At 36.8% G+C, this 19,737-nt stretch overlaps 2 protein-coding genes across 3 annotated transcripts in view; both read right to left on the bottom strand.

The window, feature by feature from the left end:
- CCDC150 (coiled-coil domain containing 150) overlaps positions 1–19,737 on the bottom strand; it is a 137,306-nt gene that overhangs the window by 16,002 nt on the left and 101,567 nt on the right. Inside the window, exons 1-4 of one of the 2 annotated variants that reach the window (XM_055089213.1) lie at positions 5,900–6,311; positions 2,329–2,457; positions 1,266–1,435; positions 93–186 (exon numbers count right to left, since the gene is read on the bottom strand). In XM_055089213.1, the coding sequence (XP_054945188.1) occupies positions 93–186; positions 1,266–1,435; positions 2,329–2,457; positions 5,900–6,226 (720 nt within the window). In that variant the 5' untranslated portion in view covers positions 6,227–6,311. Of the gene's footprint in view, positions 1–92; positions 187–1,265; positions 1,436–2,328; positions 2,458–5,899; positions 6,312–19,737 lie in introns of those variants that run through there. The other variant, XM_028480392.2, reaches the window with a different exon arrangement.
- The window catches only part of LOC102979117 (coiled-coil domain-containing protein 150), a 44,116-nt gene continuing 31,475 nt past the window's right edge, over positions 7,097–19,737 (bottom strand). The window contains exon 5 of the mRNA XM_028480399.2: positions 7,097–7,142. Within this exon, the coding sequence (XP_028336200.1) occupies positions 7,139–7,142 (4 nt within the window). The 3' untranslated portion in view covers positions 7,097–7,138. The remainder of the gene's footprint in view (positions 7,143–19,737) is intronic.

Raw genomic sequence — 19,737 nt, 5'->3', positions numbered from 1 at the left:
TGCTCCGCAACGGGAGAGGCCACAGCAGTGAGAGGCCCGCATATCGCAAAACAAACAAACAAACAAACAAACAAAAAACACCTGGCTTCTACCTCACTGTTGTGCTGGGCATCCACGACAAGGATTCTGGCCTGCCACTGGTCCACTTCTGCTTCCAGCTTCTGTACCCGCTGTTGATTTAGAGCCCTGTAAATGAAGGGCCCAGAGAGAGTGACCATAGAAAAGTACCGTCTAGGAGTGATACCACTGGGAGTTACAGGGCACCTTCCAGGAAGCCCAAATGGCATATGTAGTGGGCTACAGATGCTCAGAATATCTGACAGTTGGCAGGTGACAGTTAGTAGCCTCAGCTTCAGGTTAAGAAACTAATTTTCCTATGGATTAAAACTTGTCCCATTTATGATTCAATTTGGCTTTATATATTAAACTATCAGTACATGTTAATGTACTGATAGTACATTTATATGTTAATGACTAACTTATGGGCTGGTAACTTTATACTACATATATTACTAGTACAAAAATATATCACCTCTATATGGACTGGCTTGCTGTTGAGATTTCTGCTTTTTACCTAGAATTTTATTGTGAATAGTAAACTATTTTTAATACCATCCCCTTGACTTTTTTTAAGTTCAGAGGTAATACAGATTCATAATATGTAAAACAACAAGCAACAATGAAGAATATAAAACTCGCTTGTTCTCCCATAACATAGAGGCAGTATGCACCATATTACAATATGTCTTAGAGGTCTGATTAAACTCAAACCATTTGTTCATTAACCTAAAAGGGAAACTTTTATGTAATTTTTGAAACATTCAAAGGAGTTCACTTATAAAACATGGCTAAAAGTAGTTCTCAGAATGATTCATCTAAAATAAATAGGATACTAATAAATGGATAATTAATTCAAACAGAAGTAGACACTTGGCTTTAATCTTGACAATTGCCGTTCTGTAGACCCAAGGGCAGGTATAAATGGTGTAGAAAGCAGCAAGGATAAAACAGCATATATCACATGAATTTCTAGAATACATACTTATTTACATCACTACAAAAATATGAGAATTTTTGGATATCATTTTTATTTATAATTCCAGATTTTCCTGAATTTGCTAGTTCTTTAAATACTTTGCTAGTTTCACTGCTTTATTTTCACAAGGGAATCAATATAAAGTGACTGTTCCTTGACCGCACACTGTTCTTTACTACAAGTCAGCAGAAAAATACAAGTACAAAGATAGAAAGATAACCTCGGGTACCTTTCTTTCTTGAGGTCTGCAATCTCTGAATCCCTCCGTCCAAGCTCTAGTTGCACTTTTTCCAGAACGCCTTGCACCTTACTGTGAGAAGCCAACACATTCTCCAACATGACTATAACTTTGCAGTTGTCTTCTTTAGCTTCTGCCAGTTGTCGCTGAAAGTTTCCCACCTAATAGAAAATGAAATAAGACAAAGATGTTTGGTCCTTTCTGGTTATTCTTCTGCTGAGTCCCATGACTTCTAGAAGAGTATGGAAACCAGGTCTGGCAGAATGCTAAGAGGAATAATTAAAGTATATTTTATATTTATTTTGTTTCTTAAGTTATTCTGACTTTGAGAAAAAGAAAACTAGACCCTAGATCATATGGATCCTATGAAGAACTCTGCAGTGCATCCTAACTATTGTTGTGTCACAGCACATATATTAACTTGAGACATAAGGACCAACGGCTTCTTGGGTCTAGAGGTGGTCCCAGACTGGCCTGCGCTAGCCCTCCTCAGCTATCTTACCATGGGGTCAGAAGACGATAACACATCTGAAGGCCATCAGAATTATCTGAGGAAAAAGGACCATAAGAGAAAGTGGAAGCTGCTGAAGAATGATGTAACTCACAGCCCTCTTCAGAGGGGCAAAATCTAGCACCTGCTGTCAAGAAGTTTGGGATGTTACCTCTCTTCTCACTAAGTACACACACTGTTAAGCAGAAAGCATTTGGTATTTTGATTTAACATAAAAGCTTAACAGTTATATCACATTAATAAAACATAGGTGGTTATTATTACCAAGGTCAGATGTGTTTCAACAGAAAAAAGCAGGACTTTTGATTATTTTAAGACAGGAAGAAAAAAAAATCCATTGGGAGTTAAATCATGTATTTTTAAGGGAAATATTTTAGAGCTCTTCTAAAGTTATCCTTTCTTTAGGAGAAAAAAAAAATCCTCCTCTGATCAATCCTCGTTCTTTTTTACTAAAGGTAACAAGAAAGGAAAGAATATGGCTCATGAAAGATTTCAGAAGTGCTTCATTTCAGTGACAGACTTCAGAAAGGATTGATGTCTTGCCTTCTTGTTCTCCCTGTCCTCCAAAGCTTCGAGGTCACCTTTCAACTTCTGACTCTCTTTCAGGGCTGTAGCACGACCCGTCACAACTCGTGAGAGCTCCCCTTCATTCTTTTCACGAATGGATTTCACCTTAGTAGAAAAAAAGAAATGATAAATGATTCTCCCAAAGCACAATCAATCAGCAATTAGAATAAGACACAGCAATTTAGAAACCAAATTTAAAATGTTTAATTAAATATGCTTATATATTATTGTAAATAAAAACTAGCTTTAGTAGCTGTTTTTCCCCTTAAAACTACAAAGCAAAAAAAATCTGTTAATAAACACGGGCAAATCTCTAATATATGTCAGTCTCTATAAAAGCACAGAATGAAGGTAAGGGAGATAAGACAATGATGCTAAGATGAAAAACGGGGGAGAAACTGATTATCACAGAATTTGAAAATACAACGTAAATTAATATCATAAAAAACATAAATTAATATCATAAAAGGTGAATAAGTACTAAATAGTGTCAAGAAAATAGTGTTACAGAAGTGTTCTAGTTTCCTAATCCTAATTAGAAGTATTAGAATTTTACATCTCTGAAATACTTTTAGTATATCTACACAGTTATTTCAGATGATCATCATACTATTCTAAATACTACTCTTTTAAAAAATACTTTATCTTGAAATACAGACTCACAGGTTACAAAATTAGTGCAGAGTCCCCATGCACTCTTTTCCCTGCTTCTAATGATGACATCTTATATTGTAGTTCAACATTAAAACCAGGAAATTGACTTTAATGAGATTAACTAGACTACAAAACTGACAATTTTCACCTTTTTAAACCTGCATTCATCTGTGTATGCACACATGCACATAGCTCTATGTAATCTGATCCCGTGCACGTATTCCTGTGATCACAACAATCAAGATACAGAGCTGCTCCATTGCTGCAAAGAACTCCCTTGTGCTACTTCTCTGTGTTCACACCCTCCCCCAAACTCATCCCATGTCCCCCGGCAACCACTAATTTGTTCTCTATCCCTACTGTTTTTGTCATTTCAAGAATGTTATTTTAAACATTTAAAAATAATTAATTTTAGTATAATACATTCACATTTTTTAAAACAGCCTTACTGAGATATAGTTGACATACAATAAGCTATGTATATTTAAAGTGTATAATTTTGATATACGTATAAACCATAATCATGATAACGAATACGTCCATTATCCCAAAAGTTCCCTTATGCCTTTTTGTAATTTCCCCCACTTCTGTCTCTCCCTGTTCCTACACATCCACCCAAGGCTACCGCTGACCTGTTTTCTGTCGCAATCAATTCACTTTTATTTCCTAGAATTTTATATAAATGAAATCATATTTTATGTACTCATTTTTGAATGATTTTTCACTCAGCACAGTTATTTTGAGATTCACTCAATCTTCTTTATGTATCAATACTTCTTCCTTTTCTGTTGCTGAATAGTATTCTGCTGAACACTTGAGTTGTTCCAGTTTTAAGCTATTACAAGTAGAGCTGCTCTGGGCACTTGTATACAGATCTTTGTGTAGATATATGCTTTCATTTATCTTTGGTAAAAGCATAGGAGTGGAATGGCTGGGTTGTATGGTAGTAATATGTCTCACTTTTAAAGAAACTACCAAACTACTTTCCAGAGTGGTTGAGTGATTTTACATTCCCTTCAGCAATGTATGAGAGTTCCTCCACATCTTCACTAACACTTGGGGTAATCAGTTTTTCAATTTTAGACATTCTAATAGTGTGTGGTAGTATCTCACTGCAGTTTTAATTTGCATTTCCCTAATGACTGATGTTTAACATCTTTTCAGGTGCTTATTTATCATCCATATATCTTTTTTGGTGAAATGTGTGTTCAAATACTTTGCGCCTTCTTTTTTTTTTTCAGATTGTTTTTCCTTCTTAGTGAGTTTTGAGAGTTTTTAATAAACTGTGGAGACAAGACCTTTATCAGATATGTGATTTGCAAATGTTATTTCCCCCAGCCTGTAGCTTTTCTCTTCATTTTCTTCACAATGTCTTTGAAGAGCATATGTTGTCAATGTTACATTTTTTCCTTTATGGATCATGCTTTTGATGTCAAATCTAAGAAATCTTTGTGTAATCCAAGATCACAATGGTTTCATCCTATGTTTCAGAAGTTTTACAGTTTTAGGTTTTACCTTTAGGGCTTTCATCCACTTTGAGTTAATTTTTATATATGGTAAGAGGTATGGATCAAAGGTATTTTGTTTTTTTGTTTTTGCATATGATACCCAGTTGCTTCAGCACATTTGTTGAAAAGACCATCCTTTCTCTACTTTTACTTCTGTTGAAAATAAAATGTTCATAAAATTATTCTGGATGGGTAGCACATTCACATTACTCTTAAGGTACAAAAGGATAAAGTGAAAAATCTCCCAGCCACCCCGTTTCCTTTCTCGAAAGTAATGTTGCCAATTTGTGAGACTCTATTCAAAAGTGAATACATATGTATACTTCATCGCCTCAACCCTTTTGCACACAAATAGTAAAATACTCTTCTGAACCTTGACTGTTTTAACCTAATAACAGATATGTTATGATTAAGATAAATATATCTTCAAACAGTATTCCAAACTATGGATATACCATGACTGATTTAGCCAGCCTCTTACCGATGGAATTTTGGTTGTTTCTAGTCTTTTGCTAATAACAAACAATACTTCAGAAAGTAACCTTGTAAACATGTCTTATGTACAAGCTAGTGTATCTGTAGGAAAAAGTACAACTGTGGGCGTAAAGTGATAAACAAAGCCAAATTGCCCTCCACAGGAAAAGGGCACTCCAAACAGTAGCAAAGAAGAATGCCTTTTCCCCACATCTTCCTCAATATTATACTTCCTTATAACTTTTAAACTGTAACATTAAAAATACTTTAAACTTCTTCTGTAAGGATTCAAGAATAGTACAAATGATGCTAACTTATAAGGTTTTGAAAACCTATTGGATTTTGCTCGAAAAAAGTACATTAGGAAGAATATAGTTTTTATAATTTTACCAGTGTTTATAAAATATTTATAAATATGAAAAGGCCACTAGCAAAAGTGCTTACAAAAAGGGTCTAAATAGTAGTTAACTCTAGAAGACAAGCTATAGTACTTTCTATTTTTAAATACCAAACAAAGATGGATGCTCTAGTAAGTTTTCTTTGGAAAGCATTTTCCAGTGTTCAAGTTCTCAGGGCTTCTATTTATGTATTTCTACTTTAAAATCAGGCTTTACCCATTTTACTGTAAATGTTAAGACTATTAGCATTAATTTTTAAAGTGAAAATTAGATTAAAAATCTCAAAGGTTACTCTTAAGCCAAATATGACATTTCTGTGTCCAAAACAAAAATTAAGTATGCAATAGCCAGAATGATGGTTTTGATCTACATCATCAGTTTTTCCTGTTTGTGAAGTTCTTTCCTTGTTGCTACTCACACCTCCAAATGTTATCTTTCTAGATGTTACTACTTTTCTTCACTGTTGTATAAATCTTAAATTTCCTTATGATTTAATTTGTGGCCTTCACTTACCAAATCCCGGTAAAGAAAATTTGGTGACTCATCATTTATTAATGGTCTTGAGGCAAGAATGTCTATTATACCCTCCAGTCTTCCCTCCACGGTTTTAATGGCATTCAGAAGAGTCTTTAGAGAGATCCCAGAGTCTCCCATCTCCTGAGAAGACCTCACAGAAGTCAGGGGAGGTGCACAGGTCACGTGGCACGTAGGGTTTGGCGTAACACTGGGCAAACCAACTGACGAAGTTCGTTCCTTTACATTGTTGACATGGGGCCTATGGCTTTCAGGGAGTTTTGAAGATGCAGGCCTCTCTGGAGACTTCCTTCTTCTTGGAGGCATCACCAATTTAAAAAGACAAAATCAACTAAACCTAGAATTATTTTTCAGTGAGTGCCCCCTTTACTATGAGAAACAACACAACGTTCTAAATGAAGCTGGGATGGAAAATATACTTAAAAATGTGTTCCTTTGCTTTCAGAATGAAGAAAATACTAGTGTAAAGTATGTCCTAGTGAAGAAACAAAGCGTATCTAATGAGGTCCCCTTTACCAGTATAGTCAGATTGTTAGAACCCTAGCAGCATTCCATTTGAAGACACATTCTAGTTGCTTGGTTACCAAGGGTATACATACACAAATGTTATAATTAAAGAAGTTACACATGCTTACACTGATGTTAAAAATTAAAAATAAATGTGATAAATTTGTAAACCATTAAAATGAATCACTTTCTTTTAGTAACATATTCCTGGATTATTTTCTTCACTAAATGTTTTATATATCTTCTTTGTCTAATTTTCTCTGTTCATATGTTAAATTGTTATGTGACCTACAGATGGTTTTCAGTCTCAATAGCCACCATGCTAACAAGTAAGCACCTTCACTACTCATACCTCTTTCAAGTGCGCTATTGCAGGTATATCTTGTTGGCAACGAGTTATGCGTTCAGGCATCTTTATGAATTCTTCAGTGGTTGAGTGGAACCTTGTACATTAAGGGTGTTTAAAAATATTTTTGATAAATTGAGTCAAGTGAGAGAATATTCATCTTTCTGGGATCATATGGTGAGGTGGGGAGAAAGGCACCAATTTCTTAAAAGCTAATTAAAACAACATAGAAGCAATCTGTTTTATAGCTATTAATCACACCTGAGCATATTTGCCCTCCAGTGCCTTATTCAACTTGTGTAGATGGTCATTCTGTGAACTGGTTTCAGTAAAAGAATGTAGTTGTTCTTTTAGCTGCTTAACTTTTATCTAGAGGCAAAACAGAAGAATAAAAAAACAAGTCTCATTAATGAAATATATATATATATACACTCCAAAACAGAAAAAAAAAGATGTCACAAGTTTTGCAAAAAAAAAAAAAAAAAAAAAAAAAATCACAAAAAATCCTTAAAACTTGTAAAAAGCAATCCTAAGTTTTTCTAATGATGCTATTTCAACTAAAATAGCTATTTCAACAAATAAAAGTAGGCTATACCCCTATACATGTACTGAGGTAATTCATTTGGTTTATAGCATTTATGGAAACTCCAAATTAACATGACTCATGAATATAACTGAGACTTTGTGGGTAAAATATTTCAGTTTTAAAGGAATTGTGGTATCTAGTATTCAAAACCCTTTCTGAGTACGGATGATTAGAACTGTCAATATGTAAGGAGACAAGAGTCTTGTGTTTACCCACAGAGAATTACGAAAGTTGAATTAACAGAATTCTTATAGGCTGAATTATATTTGAAAACTAACTCATAAAAGCTGACTACTCACATCTTGCACTTTAAAGAAAAGATGATTTGGGGGAATAAAATCATTAATATTTACTCACAAATCTCCAAATTGTGTGTTTTTCTACATTTTCTTCCTCTTATTCGCAACCCTCTCAATACAAATCAACAGTTAACATTACTGAGCCTATCTCTGAATCAGAAAAAATTTCATCCAAAATTTTTAATTTAAATCAACTTTTTCCTCTCTCAGTATCTTTTCTTGTTTCCCACCTCTGAAGGGCAAACTCCTCTTGGTTGTAGCCACTGATTGTTTTCAAGAACTGTTAAAATGTGAGTGCTAATATTTAGGTTTTTTTAGAAAGGCTACATGAAAACACATTTTGTCTCAGGAAATCTCTCTTGTTCCATCAGCAGAATCCTTCTTTTTCTCATCTTTGCCTGTTTCTGGTGCTCTTTTCCACAGTGTACAGTATAAAACATGTTCCATGGCTCCCCCTTAGGTGTATTCGCTTAAGGTTCAGAATTAGAGTGGCTGCCTCTAAAGGGAGGTATGGATGCAACAATTATTCTCATTTTAAACGTGAGCAAACTGCTGTTAACCTTAGAACTCAGTGGAAAATACTGATGAACACTCAAGAATTTTAGATTTGCCTCTCTTCAGACAAAACACAGAATATCCTTATTGCACAATATTTCTCAGGTAATTTACGCTACCCCCAGCCTCAGAGTACTCAATAAAATGCTCTGAAACTTGTCAGATGGCATGTTCTCATCTATAAAGCACTTTAATTTTTATACTGGGTTTCTTTTTTGGAAGGATTTCTAATTCAGGACACTGAAATGGGGAAGAACACAGAAGCAAATCAATCCTGCTGCCCTCAGAAATCTGATGTTTCTGTGTCATTAAAATCCAAGTAGCTTCCATAGCTAGCTTACCAGGCCGTCTTGGAAATACCAGTATTTAGGTCAAGGTCATATCCTCCTGTTGTATCAAATGATCTAAATATATATAGATACATATTTTTAAAAATTGAGGTATAGTTGATTTATAATATTATGTAAGTTTCAACTATACAACAGTGATTCACAATTTTTAAAGATTATACTCCATTTATAGTTATTATAAAATATTGGCTATATTCCATGTGATGTACAATATTTCCTTGTAGCTTATTTTATACACAGTAGTCTGTACTTCTTAATCTCCTACCCTAATATTGCCCCTTAAATATATTTTCTAATATAAAACTATAAAAACATAACACTACAGAAACTGTGAGACACCTAAGAAATGGATGAAAAGGAACTTATTTTTATGTATTTGATAATGCAAGTATTCTAAATTAATTCTATTAATAAATTTCCTAGGGTTTTTCTTCTTCGATACATATGATAAGTTGGAAATAAAGTAGGACAAGCCTACAACGTTACCCCAAAGTTTGAAATGAGCTACAGAGTTGAAACAACCTAAACTGCCAGAGTTATGTATTTTGACTAGAAGCATGAAAATACATTCATAAAACTGATAATTTCAGCACAGCACCCTTAAAAATATTCATATAATTCCATGAAGCAATTCAAACCAAAGAAGTACAGCAACAAACAACATGGATGAATCTCTCAATTATAATGCTGGGTGAAACAAGACACACAAAAATTATATACTGTATTATTCTATAAAGTTCAAAAATTAATCTGGGGTATTAGAAGTCAGGATGATGGATAGTAACATCATGGGGGATAGTGACTGAAAAAGGCTATGAAATGGGTTCTGGGTGCTGGGAATATTCTGTGTTCTGGTCACATGGTTAGCTCTACTTTGTGAAAATCCATTAACTGTATACTGTGTACTTTTCTGTATAATATGTTATAGTTCAATAAAAATTTACTAAAACAAAACAAAATCTTTAAATAATCTCTAAATTAAGGTGACAAATGCAGCTGCTCCTAAAGGGCTAGGCAGCTAACAATATTTGAATCCAGTTGGTATAAGAGTGATGGGGCCAGTGGTAGATTAAAGTGAGCATAAAGCACTAACTAACATATGTTTAAAGACAAGAAAAAAGTGTTGGGCTTCCCTGGTGGTGCAGTGGTTAAGAATCCTCCTGCCAATGCAGGGGACACGGGTTCGATCCCTGGTCCAGGAAGATCCCCTATGCTGTGGAGCAACTAAGCCTGTGCGCCACAACACTGAGCCTGCACTCTAGAACCCACGAGCCACAACTACTGAAGCCCGCGGGCCTAGAGCCCGTGATCCGCAACAAGAGAAGCCACCGCAATGAGAAGCCCACGCGCCGCAACGAAGAGTAGCCCCAGCTCACCGCCACTAGAGACAGCCGGCATGCAGCAATGAAGACCCAACGCAGCCAAAAATAAATAAATAAATAAAATAAATTTATATTAAAAAAATGCTGGAAATCTTTCAGGCATATATAGTAACATCCCTTCTATTCATCACTCAACTTAAAAAGAATAAAACATTACTAATATAGTTGAAACCCTCTGTATAACCTAATCCAACTAAATCTCTTCCATCCTGGAGTTAACTACTATCCTGAATTTGGTGTTTTATCATTCCTGTTCCTGTTCCTTTTTTTTTTTTTTTTTTTTTTGCGGTAGGCGGGCCTCTACCGTTGTGGAGCGCAGGCTCCGGACGCACAGGCTCAGCGGCCATGGCTCACGGGCCTAGCCGCTCCACGGCATGTGGGATCCTCCGGGACCAGGGCACGAACCCATGTCACCTGCATCGGCTGGCAGACTCTCAACCACTGCGCCACCAGGGAAGCCCCCCTGTTCCTTTTTAATAATTTTACTATAAATGTATCCCTAAACAGTGTGTAGTATTATTTTATGAGATTCATCCATGTTAACACGTCACTCTACATCCTCTTATATAGACGGCTTTCTAAATGGGTATAATTACTTTTAGGAAAAATTTTACAAACTCTAGTAAATTTCAATTTATTTACATCATACAACCCAGCAATTCTCCTCCTAAGAATTATACCTATATTAAGCAGCAAGCAAATGAAATTAACTAGATATATAGCAATACGGAGAGACCGCAGAAACTTAAGTTGAATGAAGAATTTAAAAAAACAGAGCAACCATCTGATCCAGCAATCCCATTCATGGGCATATACCAAGTCAAAACTATAATTTGAAAAGATATATGCACCCCAATGTTCATAGCAGCACTATTTACAATAGCTAAGACATGGAAACAAACTAAATGTCCATCAACAGATGAACGGATAAAGAAGATGTGGTATACAAATACAATGGTCTATTACTCAGCCATAAAAAAGAATGAATTAATGCCATTTGCAGCAACATGGATGGCCCTAGAGATTATCATACTAAGTGAAGTAAGTCAGAGAAAGAAAAATACCATATGATATCACTTATATGTGGACTCTAAAATGATACAAATGAACTTATTTACAAAACAGAAACAGACTCATAGGCATAAGAAACAAACTTATGGTTACCAAAGGAGAAAGTGGGGGGGAAGATAAATTAGGAGTTTGGGAGTGGCAGATGCAAGCTACTGTGTATAAAATAAACAACAAGGTCCTACTATGTAGCACAGGGAGCTATATTTAATATTTTTAAATAAAGTATAATGGAAAAGAATATGAAAAGAACATATATACACACGCACATATATAAAACTGAACCACTTTGCTGTACACCAGCAACTAACACAAGATTGTCAATTAAAAAAAAAAGAATAATGTGCTATATAAGAGCACTTTCCCTTGGGCTGATGAGGTCAGTGCCTTTTGGAATGTGCCAACCCAAGGCATGACATAAAAACACCAGTGAATCAATAGTTTCAAAAGTGTTTCACCTTTCAAAGGCTATCAAAAAGCTTCAGCTCTTATTACAGGAATATGGGCAGAAAAAGAGGCATGTATTTTCCTTAAGATTATAAGGATGATCTCTAACATGTAATCAAGGTTTAAAAGGTTAGATAGGTAACATCAGACTCACTAATAAATCTTAAAATGTATTCCACTCCCAGCTAAAATTTGGTTTCAAGGGTTTAAGATCTGGCTATGAGTATTTAAGATTTTTCTCACACACTTAAAAATATACTTCATTTCTCTTGGGAAAGCTAAAAGCAGGTCAAAATCATGGGCCACAGCTTCTACGAGATGATTAGTTTCACAAAGGAGAAAGTATATACCCAGCCTATTACACTGATCACCTTTCCCAGTCAGAAGTAAATAAGAGAGGTGTACTTCCCCAGCTCATTTCATAGGTGAATAAGAGGAAACAAGAAAATTAAGACTTGTGCAAGGTTACACAAGTATAGATGATTATACTTAAGTGCATCGCTGCCTCTGGAAAATATTAATTAAAAGCACATAAATAGTGGCCAAATAGCTTTATCTTTTTATTGGGCAACATACCGTTTCACAACCATGGTTTATCAACTGTCTTTCAGATCACCTGCCATTTCTGGGCTGGATCTTGTCTGCTAACTCTATGGTAAGTCCCTTGGGCAGATAAGATAAGATTAACACTGAGGTGTTCGGCAAATCTCTAGGGAGATTACTTATTCAGTCAGCTCTATAGCTGCCAAGCCTAACCAGACTTCACTTCATACCATTCAGTCCAGCGGTGCTCAACTATGGTTGCACATTGGAATCACCGGGGATTTAAAAAGTATTGAAGCCTACGGCTTACTCCCTGAGATTCTGATTTAATTGCTCTGGGGTGCAAGCCCGGTCATGGGGAGTTTTCCCTTTATATTTTATTTTGAAAGAATTTAAATATACAGAAAAATTGAAATGTGCATACACCTGCCATTCAAATTCAACCATTAACATTTTTATACTTACTTATCATATATCCATCCATCATTTCCTCTATCGATCTATCAAACTATTTTTTTTCCTTTTTTAATGATTCATTTTAAAGTAAATGGCAGACATCATATACTTCCTAGCATGAAGAGTTTTTAAAATTCCCCAGGGGAGCCTACTGTGTAGCTAAGGCTGAGAACCACTAATTTAGACTTCAGTGTTTCTACTGAAGTTGGTTTAAGGCAGGTCTAGCCTTATTAGTGGCAAGCTTCCTGCTCTGAGGACACTTTAGGGACAAAACTCACATGGAGTGAAAGAACAATATCATCTCATGCACAAGTCAACTCTATTGCCTTGCATCTCAATTTCCAGGGTTATTTCTTTTTAGGAATGTTATAAAAATTCTGCAAAAAGGAGAACATATGTGATGGAGGGAATCAAGATGGTGGAGTAGGATAATGCTGAGCTCACCTACCCCTACAAACAAATCAAAAATACATCTATATGTGTAGCAGCTCTCAGTGAAAACAAACTGGAGACTGGCAGAAAGATGTCTACAAGGAAGGCTGCAAAGAAAGATCCACAGAGTTTGGTAGGAAGGGAGAAGTGATCAGGTCGGGACCTATGTCCCTACTAGGGATACAGAAGAGGAGGGGATATCACAGAGTCAGAGATCCTCCCTGGGGATTTGGGGGCTTGAATCACATATTAGGAACCCCAGTCCTGGGGACCAACAATGGAAAGATGAATCCCACTAGCTGGTGTGAAAATCAGTGGGACATACCAGAGAGCTGTAAGAAACTGAGACTCTGCTCCTGAAGAGCGCACACACACTTGCTTACTCCCAGGAACAAGGTAGAGGAAACAGATTAAAAATGGCCTGGGGCTCTGGCCGGTTTCCCAAGACCACCCCAACAGCTGCCCTAGCCTGCACGGATGCCAGCTCCAGCCCCTCTTGCTCTGCAGCAGCTCCCCACTAGGTAAAGGCTGCCACTGTCAAGGAGGATAAGCACTTGGGGGAGATGGAGCGGTTCAGACTGGGCCCTGCACCTGAATAGGGTGAGGGCAATCATTACCAGTGTGTGCAGAAGTGGTGGGGCAGGAGCTACTTGGAACTCCTACTGACGTGCTGGGACCATCCCAGCGCACACCCCAGCCCACACCAAGCACCTACTCTGGACCCTTTTGCCCTGATGCAGCTGCCCACTAGGGAGAAGGCTGCCATTGCTGGAGGGGAGGGGGAGTGCACACTTAAGAGGGAACAAAACCAGACTGGACCTGACCCTTAGGGCTTCTGCTCCAGCACCTTGATACCTGGCCCTACACCTGATAGGGTGGCTATAGCCACTGAGCATAGGAGAAGTGCCAGCTCACACCTGGCTCTGGCTCTGGCCCCTCCATCTCTGGCCCTACCTCCCACCAAGATGGTAACTGCCAGCACACCCTGGGGGAAGATGTAACCTGTGCTCACTTCAGATTCAGCTCTCCCAACAAAGCCACGGGACACGAGCAAACAGCACAGGGATACTCCCACACAAGGACACCCCTTTAAGTTTGGGATAGGTAACTTTTACCTTGAGATACAGAAAGTTAAACAAAATGAGACGATAAAAGAATTTATTTCAAACAAAAGAAAAAAAAACACACCTGAAAAAACAACGAATGAAATAGAGATAAATAATTTACCAGATATAGAGGTCAAAGCATTAGTAATAAGAATGCTAACTGAACTTGGGAAAAGAATAGATGAACAGAGTAAGAATTTTAACAAGGGACTAGAAAATATAAAAAAGAACCAGTTGGAGCTGAAGATCATAATAACTGAAATGAAAAATACCCTAAAAGGAATTAATAACAGGCTAGGAGATACAGAAGAATGCATAAGTAATCAGGAAGATACAATATTGGAAATCACCAAATCAGAAGAGCAAAAAGAAAAACAAATTTTAAAAAATGAGGATAGTTGAAGGAACCTCTGGGACAACATTCCCATTTTAGGGGTCCTAGAAGGAGAAGAGCAAGAGAAGAAGGTTAAAAATGTACTTGATGAAATTATGGCTGAAAAAATTTATTCCTGAGGATGAAGAAAGAAAACAGATTTCTAGGTATAGGAAGTACAAAGAGTTCCAAATAAGATGAATCTAAAAAGACCCACACCAAGACATATCATAATTAAAATGGCAAAAGTTAACGAGAGAATGTTAAAGGCAAAAGTTAACGAGAGAATTTTAAAGGCAGCAAGAAAAAAAAATAAAGAGTAACATACAAAGGAACCTCCGTAAGGCTATCAGCTGATTTTTCCATAGAAACTTGGCAGGTAAGAAGGGAGTGGCATGATATATTTAAAGTATTGAAAGGGAAAAACCTACAAGCCAGAATACTCTACCCAGCAAAATTATTATTCAGAATTGAAAGAGAGATGAAGAACTTCTCAGAGAAGCAAAAACTAAGAGAGTTCATCTAACTGATGTTACAAGTGTTAAAGGGTCTTCTCTAAGTGGAAAAGGCTACAACAAGAAGAACTTATAGGAAAGGAAAATCCCACTAGTAAAGGCAAATATAAGGTAAAGACTGTGGATCAACTACTTAAATAAGCTAGTACAAGATTAAGAGACAAAAATTATAAAATCAACTATAACTACAATAAATAGTTAAGGGATAGACATGAATATGTAAAATATGACATTGAAAACACAAAATGTAGGGGAGGGGAATGAAAAATGTAGCCTTTTAAAAGTGTATAAATGCACTACCAAATGTAAATTAGATAGCTAGTGGTTAGCTGCCACATAGCACAGGGAGATCACCTCTGTGCTTTGTGACCACATAGAGGGGTGGGATAGGGAGGGTGGGAGGGAGGGTGACACAAGAGGGAAGAGATATGGGAACATATGTATATGTATAACTGATTCACTTTGTTGTAAAGCAGAAACTAACACACCATTGTAAAACAGTTATACTCCAATAAAGATGTTAAAAAAAATTTTTTTTAACGTGTATAAATGTATCTGAACTTAAATGACTATCAGTTTAAAATAAGCACATAAAGTTCTAGGTCAACATAAATAAACTCCACAGTAACCACAAATAAAAAACCTACAATAGACACACAGAAACTAGAGAAAAGAATACAAGCACACCACTAAAGAAAATCATCAAACCACAAGGGAAGGAAATAAAAGAAGAAGATAACAGAGAAGAACTATAAAAACAACCAGAAAGCTAGTGACAAAATGGCAATAAGTACACATTTATCAATAATCACTTTAAATATCAATGGACTAAATGCTCCAGTCAAAAGACATAGGGTGGCTGACTGGATAAAAATGAAGACCCATCTATATGCTGCCTGCAAGAGACTCATCTCAGAGACACACACACAGCCCGAAAGTGACGGGATGGAAAAAGATAGTTCATGTAAATGGAAGAGGAAAAAAATGCTGGGGGAGCAATACTCATATCAGACAAAGTAGACTTTAAAATAAAATCTATAACAAAAGACAACAAACAGCATTATATAAGAATAAAGGGATCTGTACAAGAATAGGATTAACTTTCATTAACATCTATGTACATAATATAGATGAACCTAATCAGGAGCATCGAAACATATTGAGCAAATATTAACAGACATAAAGGGAGAAAATGACAACAATACAATAACAGTACGGGACTTCAACACTCCACTTGCATCAATGGACAGAAAATCAATAAGGAAACAGTGGTCTTAAATGGCACATTAGACAAGATGGACTTAATAGATATCTACTGGACTTTACATCCAAAAACAGAAGAATACACATTGTTTTGAAATGCATATGGGGGTTTCCCTGGTGGCGCAGTGATTGGGAGTCCACCTGCCAATGCAGGGGACACAGGTTCAAGCCCTGGCCTGGTAAGATCCCACATGCCACGGAACAACTAAGCCCATGCGCCACAACTGCTGAGCCTGCACTCTGGAGCTCGCGTGCCACAACTACTGAAGGCCGTGCGCCTAGAGCCCATACTCCACAACAAGAGAAGCCACTGCAATGAGAAGCCCGCGCTCCGCAATGAAGAACAGCCCCCGCATGCCGCAACCAGAGAAAGCCAGAGCACAGCAATGAAGACCCAATGCAGCCAAAAATTTTAAAAAATAAAAAATAAATAAAATTTAAATGCATATGGAATGTTCTCCAGGATAGATCACATGCTAGGCCATAAAACAAGTCTCAACAAATTTAAGAGAACAGAAATTATATCAAGCATTTTTTCTGAACATAATGGTATGTAACTAGAAATCAACTACAGGAAGAAAAATGGGAAACCACAAACATGTGGAGACTACACAACATGCTACTAAAACCAATGGGTAGGGCTTCCCTGGTGGCGCAGTGGTTGGGAGTCCGCCTGCCGATGCAGGGGATGCGGGTTCGTGCCCCGGTCCAGGAGGATCCCACGTGCCGCGGAGCGGCTGGGTCGGTGGGCCATGGCCGCTGGGCCTGCACGTCCGGAGCCTGTGCTCCGCAACGGGAGAGGCAGCGGCAGTGAGAGGCCCGCATAACGCAAAAAAATAAATAAATAAATAAATAAATAAAACCTATGGGTAGGTAAAGAAATCAAAGAGGAAATCAGAAAATACCTTGAAACAAATGAAAATAAAAACACAACTTTCCAAAATCTACGAGATGCAGCAAAAACAGTCCTAAGAGGGAAGTTTATGGCGACACAGGACTACCTCAAGAAAAAAGAAAAATTTCAGATGAACAACCTAACATACCATCTAAAGGAATTAGAAAAAGAACAAAGCCCAAGGTCAGCCAAAGGAAGGAAATAATAAAGATCAGAGAGGAAATAAATGAAAAGGAGACTAAAAAAAAACACCAACAGAAAAGATCAATGAAACTAAGAGCTGGTTTTTTGAAAAGATAACTAAAATCAATAAGCCTTTAGCCAGGCTCTTTAAGAAAAAAAGACAGAGGACCAAATGAACAAAATAATAACTGAAAGAGGAGAAATTACAACTGATATGACAGAGGTACAAAAAAAACACATCAGAATACTATGAACAGTTATATGCCAAAAAATTGGACAACCTAGAAGAAATGGATAAATTTCTAGAAACATACAACCTTCCAAGACTGAATGAGGAAGAAAGAGATAATCTGAACAGACTGATCACTAGTAGTGGAATTGGATTAGTAATCAAAAACCTCCCAGCAAACAAAAGTCCAGGACCTGACAGCTTCACAGGGAAATTCTATCAATACCAAACATATAAAGAAGAGCTGATACCTATCCTTCTCAAACTACTCCAAAAAACTGAAGAGGAGGGGACACTCCCAAATTCATTCTATGAGCCTACGATTACCCTGATACCAAAATCAGACAAAGACATCACAAAAAAAGAGAAAATTACAGGCCAACATCTCTGATGAATACAGTTGCAAAAATCCTCAACAAAATATTAGAAAACTGAATTCAACAATTATGAAAAGGATTATATACCGTGATGAAGCGGGATTTATTCCAGGGATGCAAGGATGGTTTAATACCTACAAATTAATCAATGTGATACACCACATTAACAAAAGAAAGGATAAAAATCACATGATCATCTCAACAGATGTAGAAAAAGCATTTGACAAAATTCAACAACCATTCATGATACAAACTTTCATCAAAGTTGGTATAGAGGAAACATATCTCAACATAAATAAAGGCCATTTATGACAAATCCACAGCTAACATCATACTCAATGTTGGAAAGCTGAAAGCTTTTCCTCTAAAATCAGAAACAGGACAAAGATGCCTACTCTTCCCATTTATATTGAACACAGTATTGGAAGTCCTAGACCAGGAATCAGGCAAGAAAAAGAAATAAAAGGCATCAAACTGGAAGGGAAAAGGTAAATCTGTCACTATTTGCAGATGACATTATACTTATATATAAAACCCTAAAGTCTCCACCAAGAAACTATTAGAATAAATTAATTCAGTAAAGTTGCAGGATACAAGATTAATACACAGAAATCTGTTGCTTTTCTATACTCTTACGATGAGCAATCACAAAGAGAAAGCAAAACAATCCTGTTTAAAATCACACCAAAAGAATAAAATACCTAGGAATGCTCTTAACCAAGAAGGTGAAAGACCTATACTCTCCAAAACTATAAAACACTGGTGATGGAAATTAAACATGATATAAGGAAATGGAAAGATATCCCATGTTCACAGAAATTTTGGTAAAATGTCCATACTACACAAAGCAATCTACTGATTTAATGAAATCCCTATCAAAATACCCATGACATGTTTCACAGAACTAGAATAATCATAAAATTTATACTGAACCACAAAAGATCCTGAATAGCCAAAGCAATCTTGAGAAAAATGAACAAAGTTGGAGCTAACATATGCTCCCTGACTTCAGACTATACTACAAAGCTACAGTAATCAAAATAGTATGATACTGGAATAAAAAGAGACACATAGATCAATGAAACAAAACAGAGAGTCCAGAAAGAAACCCACACATATATGGTCAATTATTTTACAACAAAGGAACCAAGAATATACAATGGGAAAAAGGTAGTCTCTTCAATAAATTGTGTTAGGGAAACTGGACAGCCACTTGCCAAAAAAAGAAAATGGAACACTAACTTATACTATTTACAAAAATTAACTTGAAATGGATTAAAGACTTGAATGTAAGACCTGAAACCACAAAACTCCTAGAAGAAAACACAGAACACTCTTTGACATACATTGTAGCAATCTTTCTTTGGTTCTGTCTCCTAACGCAAAGGAAACAAAAGCAAAAATAAAACAAATGGGACCTACTTAAGCTTAAAACCTTTTGCACAGCAAAGAAAACCACTGAAAAAATGAAAAGACAACCTACTGAGTGGGAGAAACTGTTTGCAAATGGAAAGACTGATAAGGGGTTAATATCCAAACTATATAAACAGCTCATACACCTCAATATCAAAAAACCCAAACAGGGCTTCCCTGGGGGCGCAGTGGTTGAGAATCCGCCTGCCGATGCAGGGGACAGGGGTTCGTGCCTCGGTCCGGGAAGATCCCACATGCCGCGGAGCGGCTGGGCCCATGAGCCATGGCCACTGAGCCTGCGCGTCCTGAGCCTGCGCTCCGCAACAGGAGAGGCCACAATAGTGAGAGGCCCACATACCGAGAAACAGAAAAAAAAACAACAAAAAAACCCCCAAAAAAACCCAAACACCCCAATTAAAAAAATGGTCAGGGGCTTCCCTGGTGGCGCAGTGGTTGAGAGTCCACCTGCCGATGCAGGGGACACGGGTTCGT

Source organism: Physeter macrocephalus, chromosome 2 (genome assembly GCF_002837175.3).
Source record: "Physeter macrocephalus isolate SW-GA chromosome 2, ASM283717v5, whole genome shotgun sequence".
Taxonomy (NCBI): domain Eukaryota; kingdom Metazoa; phylum Chordata; class Mammalia; order Artiodactyla; family Physeteridae; genus Physeter; species Physeter macrocephalus.
Note: the sequence above shows the minus strand (reverse complement) of the source record. Positions and strands in the feature narration are given on the sequence as shown.